At 40.9% G+C, this 9594-nt stretch overlaps 1 protein-coding gene across 2 annotated transcripts; it reads left to right on the top strand.

Moving 5' to 3' along the window:
• Positions 1–18: 18 nt before the first annotated feature.
• Positions 19–9171, top strand: fam124b (family with sequence similarity 124B). Of its 2 annotated transcripts, none has more exons than XM_088913377.1 (4): positions 19–497; positions 3823–3851; positions 4431–5176; positions 7120–9171. In XM_088913377.1, exons 1-4 carry the CDS (start codon positions 436–438, stop codon positions 7867–7869), a joined length of 1587 nt encoding a protein of 528 aa, XP_088769503.1. In that variant the 5' UTR covers positions 19–435; the 3' UTR covers positions 7870–9171. The 2 variants fall into 2 exon arrangements, with proteins under 2 accessions (XP_088769503.1, XP_088769504.1); XM_088913378.1 differs by having other exon boundaries at positions 80–501.
• Positions 9172–9594: the final 423 nt, after the last annotated feature.

The raw sequence follows: 9594 nt of genomic DNA, 5'->3' as shown, positions 1-9594 counted from the left end.
GTCCTACACGGATCAGCCGAGCACAATACGCGCTCGCTGCTGCTCTCGGAAACCTATTGAACCCCGTCTCGGGCTACTCTTTGTCCTGCCCTCCGAGATGAGTGCCATCTGGCGCACGATAAGGAAGGCAGATGCATGCACTGTTGGAGGAATCCTCTGCGATCTGAAGCGGTTGTGCGCTTCAGTTTCTGTGCAGCAGAAAAGGGCTCTTCGTCGGCCGCACAGCGAAAACCTGCGGGCTGGAGCTGCCAGCAGCTCTCATGTGACGGAAATCGGGGAAAGCAGTAAATGGAAGCGGGGGTACATGACGTCAGGGCCCTGGGTCCAGGTCCGTCCTGAGGAAAAGCGGAGTGGCGTTTAATTCCATGAGACGGCAATGTGTTTTTAGCGCATTATTTTTCTGCAAGGCTTGGTGCGGGGAGGACGTCGTAGACAATGCTACGGAAGGGCAACCGAGGCGAAGATGAATACGCCGATTCCGGGGCAGAGACCGCCGAGTAGGTGAATTTTGGTAACAAGTTTCTGTTGTGACTTGAACGTAAGCTTGGTTTGTTTGTTCGTCTCTAAGCGGATCTGTCGTGCGTTGCTCTGCCTTGAAAGATGGTGTTGTCCTTTAAAAGGAAAGCAACAGTGTACTGTATCGCCCTTGAGGCTGCCTAGTTACAAGCACATTAAAAACAAAAAGCAGTTCGCGTTATCCCAGTTTGTGTATTTTGCGGCAGGATTATGTCGTATTTTTAAACAAGATTACTTCACAAATAGTGTTCAGTTCTGTTTTGACTCGCACCTACTGTAATTAAAATTATACTTCTCTGAACTGTTTGCACTGTGCTGTCGCGAATTTCGTCTTGACTGAATAAAACAGTCTGCGTTTTTTAAAACATCTGCGTTTATTTAACAAACAGGTGTGGGTTTTTTTCCGTTTTACGTAGGTTTTTATCGCGCCTACATATATCCTAAATCAAATCGTATTTCGATGTAGAGGGATATGTGTGGATCACGTCTTTACTAATTATTTAGATCGTTGCGTGGGTTTTTGTTGGACTGGTCCTGTTTCTTGGCATTCAATGACTTATGCATCTGAAGAAGAAAAAATGTGCATTTATTTTCGTACATAAACTTGAACTAAAAAGTTTAGATATTTTCCACTTCACCTTATATAATAAAACTTGCGGCGTGTTTAAACATTCACACCACCGTTTTCGTGCCATAAACTCCACCGAGCAGGGGAGTGTAAACAAGAGTTGTCCTGGTAACCTGAGCTATTCAGCACCCCTGAAAGATTGAGGCGTTAAAACAATCCGCGTTTTCTTCCTTGACATTTTTAGGTTACTTAAAAAAAAAAACTTAAACCTTTAAGTTACGATAATGGGGCTTAAAAATGCACAGTTCTTGATTCAGTCAGGCACAGGCAGAAAAATACGAACGGGGGAGGATTGCTTTATGGTTGGAAGTGCTTTTATTACAAGACTGGTTTGGTTGCTGTAAACTTGGACGACACAGTTGTGAACTGAGAAAATACCCCACCCAAAGGCAAACCAGTAATTGACTTATTGTTTGAAGAAGACAGTCGCAGCGCTCTGTATTTAGTTGATATGTAAAATTAAAGTTTAATTTCCGTTTTAAAGTTAACGGAACTGGTAGCAGGGTTATCAATAAACCAACCTTATTCTGGTGGGTCCAGGAACGTACTGAGCAACACAAAGATTGATCTAAAAGCAGCACTTACACGTAAATGCTTATACTTACAGTACGTTTTTGAAGAACTGGGGGTATACAGTGTAAGAACTCAAGGCTGGTTGCTGTACTAACAGGAAATCAAACTGACAGGACTAATTTAAGTAAGTAAGGTTAGGGTGAGGTAGGTGGATGAATGTAAAAGAAATACTGTAGTTATATATTTGTTTCAGAAAAGATGGGTAGGAAAGAAGCAGTGGTGGCAGTCAGACTTTAGATTAAAAATAAACCACAAACTAGAAAACCGAGGGTTAAGGTAGTTTTGACGCGTCATGGATTGAGCTACAAAACAGAAGTTCAAAGAGTGTAACAGTAAACATGTGTCTTCTATAAACGAATGCTGACATGGGCACAAGTATCTTACTGTTCTATGAAATCGGTAATGTATGTAAAAAAAGGTGATGTTATATTACTGAGAGAATTACATTTTCTACAGGTACAATGAAATATTGTGATGAAGAATGCAAAAGCTGAGAGTAGTGTGTTCAAATGATTAATGGTTGCTTCTTAACCCACTTTGGAAAAAGCTCAAACAAGGGAAAGTGGTCTTGAAGCCTTTCAAACAAGCAGGATATAGTTAATGGAATAGATGTGATAGATCCAGTGGAAAATCATAACTGTAATTGGATATCTTTTGAAGTGTAGTTTAAATTTCCAAAACTTATAAATTCAGAAAAACAGACTACACTGGAATGAAGCAGAGCTTGCAAGCAGTGGGCTGAAAACAACTCGATTCAGAGTCAATAGAAGACAGATGGTTATACTGTATTTTAAACATCTAGTTTGAAAGGATCAAAATGAATTCACCTCTGAAACAGCAAGGTCCAAGTCCAAAGGCCCAAAATGATGGGAAGATTGGATGCTTGGCAAATCTAATTTAAATTTTAATTTCTAGTGCAAAATAAACCACTCAGGAAGTAGGAACATACACTGTACACCTCAAAAGGAGGGTCCTCAGCTACAGGACGCTACACATGAAAGGGATGTGGATATTTATGTACAGTCTTCCAAGTGCTCATCAAGACAATGTGGGGAAACATTAAAAAAACAAACATAATGCTTGGCTTTCTAGCTAAAAGTGTGGAATTAAAGTCGAGGGACTTGCTCAAGATTGGCAGTGCCTTAGAAGGATCTCATTTGGAATAATATTCAATTTTGGCCACCATATCACAAAAAGAAAGAGCTTGGAGAAGAACGACTCAGGAGACAACTTAGATGTTAAAGGAGATATACCACTTGTGTTTAGAACAGAGGAGAAGGAGAGGAATTGTGGTCCAAGCACAGCACAGTACAGTATATGGAATCCTAAGGGGTACAGATAGGGCCAACCCCGGGACCTCTGTCCCAGCAGAGAAACGAGATCTTGAAACAAGAGTTAGAAAGTAAAAGGAAATTCATTCAGAACAGGAAAAGATTTTTACACAGTGCTGTGGATGTTGGGAACAGACTTCCCAGCCCGGTGGATGAGGCCCAAACTGTGAGCCCTTTGAAGAAGCAATTGGATAAACTGGATGAAATCTGGGAGTCGTTTAGGCACTAAACCACATAATGAACACAACGGCGCAAAGGGCCCCCATATTTGCAAGTTGGAAATAACAATTTTGAGACTCACTGTCAAAAGGACTAAGTAGTATATTAAGCAAAATACAATATTTAAAGAAACTATATTCACATTATAGCTGTAAAGAACGTTAGGGAGTGTATAACTGATAAAGCTGTTATTAAACAGTGCCACAGTCTGAATTGCTGGATTCCAAGCTGTTGTTCCACAGTATCTTTGTGTTGTTTTAAACAGAATAGCATTCCAGTTTTCAACATAAAACACTTCATTACACCTGAATAGAGTGCCTTGATTTAGCCCAGCGGTACACAGGGAGGTCAGTGAATGCTAATCTCAGTGGTGCAGAAATGGCATGAATGCTTTAGAAAAGGCTTCCCTGTAGCAACCCCAGGAAGCCATTGTGTTACATTTTCTCAAGCAACAGTAGCATCTGTTTTTCTTTTCTGTATTTGCAAAAGGGTTTATATATATTTTATATTAATATTAGCATTTTATTTTGACTTCATTATATTTTTTTTCCTTAGGTCAGACTGTAGTAAAATGTCTTCAAGCGGTAAGTTATTTTGTTCTTTAATACACAGTAACTGGATTAAAAGTTTTTGTTACTTTTTTTTGTCTGAGTTTTTTTTTTTATTAAAACCTGTCAGATCTGGCACTTTCATTATTGTATTACAACATGAACATCACTACTATATGGTATCTGAAACTGAGATACAAGAGTTAAGACAATCTTGATAAACAGAGAAAACTGGAATAAAAAAAAACCTTAACCTTTAGCTGTAAGTACTAGCTTTACATTTGGTTTTATTTTGGAAGAATAAAAACTACCATCGAGATCTGGAACTGGCAGTTTAGAAGCTTAGCGAATTGTATGCAATGGAACCTCCAAACTGATTAAAATTGAGTTGTTTCTGCATTTCATCTTTCAGTTTGCATTTGCCTTTCGCTAGTGTTAAGTGTTTGTTTTCTTTCCAGAATTCCTGTTGTACTTCCTTTGCATTTCTCAGGGGTTAAGTAATAAGGTTCTCGACCAATAAATAATGAAATACTATATAATCAGAAGGTGTTTAAAAGTTTGTTTTGTAAGCAATACACTTCACAGGCAATCTAATCTCTCCCTCTGCTGTGAAAGGTGGCTGTGGTGTTTCTCAAAACCAGGATGTCTTGTTGATGACCATGCACCTGCTGGCTAACCCCGGAGAATCGTTCCTGCTGCAGCAAACCCTGGACCAGCTCTTCAAGTGGGTCAGCCCCGAGCTGCGCCTGTTCCACGTGTCCGAGCGAGCGTGTCCGGTGAAGGACTGTGGGAGACCCCGGACAAAGGCCTCCGTCTACCCCTCCCTCTCCGTCACCCTCTTCCTGCACGAGGACTATGGAGAGGAGCGCATCCTGAGGGTCCAGGACTTTTTCCAGCGCCCGCCCTGGCAGTACCATCACAGCGAGAGTGCCGGCGGGAAGTTCCTGCCTTACCTCCTCTCCAGCCGGGATTTCTACAGCCTGGACTCCCACATGCCCGTGTGGGCGGTGAGGCCCGTGCACTGCGGCGACGAGATCGTGCGCGTGACGCTGTACTGCCGCCAGGACAACTACGAGGACGCGGTGAGGATGTACGGGACCATCCTGCGGCGCGAGGCGGCCGCCACGCAGAAGAGCGGCTTCTGCTTCTTCACCCTCTGCTCCTCCGCGTCCGCGAGCATCCAGCTGGCCTTGAAGCAGCTGCCCCCGGGGGTGTCGGTGGACGTGAGGGAGTCGGCGGTGCTGCAGTTCACAGTGCTGGAGATCGGGCAGCTCGTGCCCCTGCTCCCGAACCCCTGCTACCCCATCAGCAGCACCAGATGGCAGACGGAGGATTATGACGGGAACAAAATCCTGTTTCAGGTACCGTGCTCTCGCTTAGCTGCTCCTCTTTAAGGGAAGGTAGAGTTAATAAGTGTGGTTTGTTGATGCAGCTGCAGTTGTCACATAATACTAAGAATATCTTACACTTATATAGCGCTATTCTGGACACTCCACTCAAAGCCCTTTACAGGTAATAGGGACTCCCCTCCACCACCAGTGTGCAGCTCCACCTGGATGGGCGCCAGTACGCTCACCACACGCCAGCTCTCGGTGGGGAGGAGAGCAGTTTGATGAAGCCAGTTCATAGATGGGGATTATTAGGAGGCCATGATGGGGTAAAAGCCAAGAGGAAATTTGGACAGGAAGCCGAAGTAACACCCCTACTCTTTTCGAGAAACACCCTGGGAATTTTAATGACCACAGATAGTCAGGACCTCGGTTTTACGTCTCATCCGAAGGACGGCGCCTTTTTACAGTGTAGTGTCTGCATCGATATACTGGGGCATTAGGACCCACATGGACCGTAAGGAGAGCTCCCCCTGCTGGCCCCTCTAATAACTCATGCAACAGCAACCTTAGTTTTTCCCAGGAGGTCTCCCTTAAAGGTACTGACCAGGCTTACACCTGCTGAGCTCCAGTGGGTTGCCAGTTGTGAGCTGCAGGGTGATACAGCTGCTGGCACATCCCACAACACAGTATTTTGTTATTCATATCATTGTAATGTTTATGCTGTCATGTTTTTAAATGCATCCACTGTTTAGCATGCCCTCAGAATCGTCCACATGGGATTAATTTTGATGAGAGAAATGTGATAGTGCCACACAAGCACCTTCAGAATACCTGAGTAGAATCTGGCAGAAGGCAGAGCTTGGGAACAAACAAAAGAAAACGAAATAGGCAAGTTATATGCAAGATTGCATTTTATGGAAGAAATAATAATGATTTAGCAGTAAGATGGAGGAATTAATGTTTTGTCATGCAGTCTTTTTGATTCAGACTTCCTGTGTCTGGTATGTGGTATGGAGCCACAGTGGTTTCTGCCTAAATGACCTGCCAAAATTGATTCCTGCTGATTGAGAAAGGCAAGCCACACTGGACATGTGACTCCATAATTTTCCTCCAGAGTTCCCAAGTAATAGGAATTCTATCTAATTGCATGCTTATCCGACACTGGAAATACATGTTTTGCTGAGGGCTTGCTACATTGCATATTTACTTGATAAGTATGTTTTTTGAGTATTAAGCTGAAACCTTCTAAGGTATTCAGACTTCCACCAGCTTAAAAAATGCTGTGAATGCTTTGTTGTTTTACAGCATTCCATGCTAGTGAATAAAAGTGCTTCAGGTTTTGACCTAAGAAACACTTGATATCTATCAGTTTATGTTAAATTATTTAGGAATATCTGCTGTTTTGCTCAAGGAAAATGAACTGCAGATTTATATGCGTTACAAAGAATTCATGTTTTAGATATAGCCCAGAGGCCTTTTTTGAACCAATATTGTAACATTGTGATTTCTTTAACTTATACTAAAAAAGGCATTACATGTGCACCAAGAATTGTCTATCTTTGATCAGAGCAAACCTCGTTAAAAATGTGGTTTCTCTATATCTTCTAAAATTGTAAGAACATTTCTGTACCTTTGTCTGTCTGTTTTTTGTGGGTATGAAAAAAAAAACTAAATTTGCAAACTAAATTAGGTTTCGGACAGATTTTTCAGTAAGAAATGTACACGTCACAGCTGTTATTATACTCTTGTTAATAAGAAGTAGCATGTTTTAAGAACCCATGTTTTATTTCCCTGTGTTTACATTTCTGCTGTGTCTGGATAAGCAACGCATAATTCAGAATTATACTTCAGTGATTTTTATGCTTCAAACCTTTTTTTGCATTAACAGTTAATGGTTTTCATATCATTGAATCCTAATCCCTTGTTTTATAACCAGTCTTCAGAATTTATGGGTTGTAATTCTGTGTTCCCAGGTGAGCGTGCCTTTACAGTCCCAGCACAGCATGACATCAGCTTTTCCAGTGAGCAGCCAGCAAAGCCTGCGGAACATGCCGAAAAGTCTCCCCTCCAGCATTCCAACTTGGTCTGTAAATAAATGGAGCCCCAGTTGTAAAGAGAGAGGGACAAGTGGTACTGGGGTAGAAGAGGGGCCTGGGAGGTCACCCCCAGATCAGCAGAAATGTGGACCAGGAGGAGTCCCCCCTAAAAACGAACGCGTTTACTCGGACAGTTGCTGCAGCACTCCGAGGAGCAGTTCTTGTTACTCGTCCCAGAGAAGCAGCCCAGCCGTTCTGTCCTGGTGCGAGCCGCATTACGAACACGGCAACCCACCATCCGCCTGCTGCATCCAGACAGACTCCACGGCTGGCCTGCCAGAAGAAGATGAGTCTGAAACCAACGTGGACACAGGGTTCGCCGTTCTGAATCAGGACGGCCTCCCTGGCCACAGCAAACTGGCTTTCAGTGGCTTTCCAAGGGACCTCTGTAACAGCCTGCCTGACTCAAGGACACTGAGCTGTGCATCACCGGAACAGATCACTAAGAGATTGCCAATAAGCACATCATTGAATAGCTGTGTATGTTCTTCCAAAATGTGTAAATCGTCTACTTCAGGGTTCAAAAGAGAAGGTCAGGACCGCACAGAACACTGTATACCAAAACATTGCTTGCCTCCCATCCAAACAAAATATCAGAACGTACAGGTGGATGAATTTTTCATTTAAAAGCCTGGCCGGCCTATTTCACCTGATGCACTTGTAAACGAGAAGACTTCGGTGTGCAAAGAATGGCTTAATAAAAATACAACCCTGGAAAACAATAGTTTTATATGCTTTATATGAATGGTAGTTTTGAAGAAGGAGTTTTAAAATTGAACAAGTATGTTTAAATGAACATGCCAGACTAGCATATTGTAGAACACGATGTCAGTATTATTTTAAATTGACAAGTCTGAAATATAAATATGTACTGCACAACTGCCTTAAATATTTGAAAAATAAAAACATTAGTTTGGTACCGTTTCTTGAACTTAATTGTAAGTCAGCATTTAAAAAAAGAATCCTGAAAAAAGACATCAAAAATGCTTTTCTGCAAATACCACTGTAGTTAAGCATGGTAGTTTAATTGCTGACTAATATTATTTCACTAAAAAGTTCAGAGTTTTGAAAGTATGTCTGTCTCTACACAAAGGCAGTAAATTATGGACAGAGTATTGTTCAGTATTCTGCACATAGATGTTGGTTTTTTGTTGATAGATTTCTGTTGGTTTGCATTTCGGTAAACAGAGGGGACTAGTGTTTTAAAAACCAGAAATATTTGAAACATGTTTAAAGTGGTTGCATAATTATATTATTTCAAATGAAGTGGAATAATATGTTAGCTAAATGCAGAAAATGTTCTCATTTATTTTGAGAACAGCCTTTTGTAAAAATAACCTTTTCCCTCTTTGAAACCTTCAAAATTAATGGCAACTTAATTTGAATTCAAATATTTTAGCAGTATTTAAAATTGTGTATGTAGAACACAGTTTGCATTTTTGCTGAAATTTAATAAAAATGTTAACGGGAATTAAGAATTAAGATGATAAAATTGTGTGCCTTCAGATCAGCTTTGTATTTAAGTAGAAATCACTTCAAACAGATTTGTCAATGACTGACATTAATACAATCTGTAATAACAGTGTAATTAATGTTTCAAAGTTTCTTGTGTAAAATGCATAAAATAACAGTTAAGATTTGTTTGTATTGCACTCTATTACTAATACTGCCTCCAAATGTTTCCCTTAAGAAAAAGTGATCAGTATTCTGATACATAGGACCTCTTTACAATGGGTTCACTGTACAGTATTCAAATAATTACTGGTATTGCATACAACTTGATTTCCAGTATTACCTTGCTGTAATTGTCACAGACAATTACACATAGTAGACAATAGACAGTGGTCTTTCAAAACATTTTGGTCAAATTTATCTGAAATAAACATATGTGCCCTTACAGCAATAGTGTTGTTTGGCATTAAAGTGTTATTTTGTGATTGTGTGGATGGTATTTGCACAAAAAAGTAAAAAGGTAAAGTCCATACCAGAGCCAAAGCAGCGCATTTGCCTAGAGGTGATCCTGGTTTCTGCAGCAGTAAGTGGACTAGAGGGATAATGTGACCCTCATTAACACTCTTTACTGCCATGTGTCCATTCTATGGAGTCTCATGTACATTCTAGTTTGTTTCGTGCCTTTGTCTTAAAAAACAATTGTTAGCTTTTAATGAGATGTCTACATCAGGATTTTTCAGATTAACATAATTAATCAGTATGTGATTTTATTTGTCGTATTTTATGATGTTCTGATCTGCAGCACTGTAACTCTCCTCACTTTAACACCCTGCCTTTGCACCTTTAATCCAAGTTCAATTATACAAGGTTTCCACACTTTTTGTGGTTTTGTCAGGGAAC

Source organism: Atractosteus spatula, chromosome 4 (genome assembly GCF_055471065.1).
Source record: "Atractosteus spatula isolate fAtrSpa1 chromosome 4, fAtrSpa1.hap1, whole genome shotgun sequence".
In the NCBI taxonomy this organism is placed as follows: domain Eukaryota; kingdom Metazoa; phylum Chordata; class Actinopteri; order Semionotiformes; family Lepisosteidae; genus Atractosteus; species Atractosteus spatula.
Note: the sequence above shows the minus strand (reverse complement) of the source record. Positions and strands in the feature narration are given on the sequence as shown.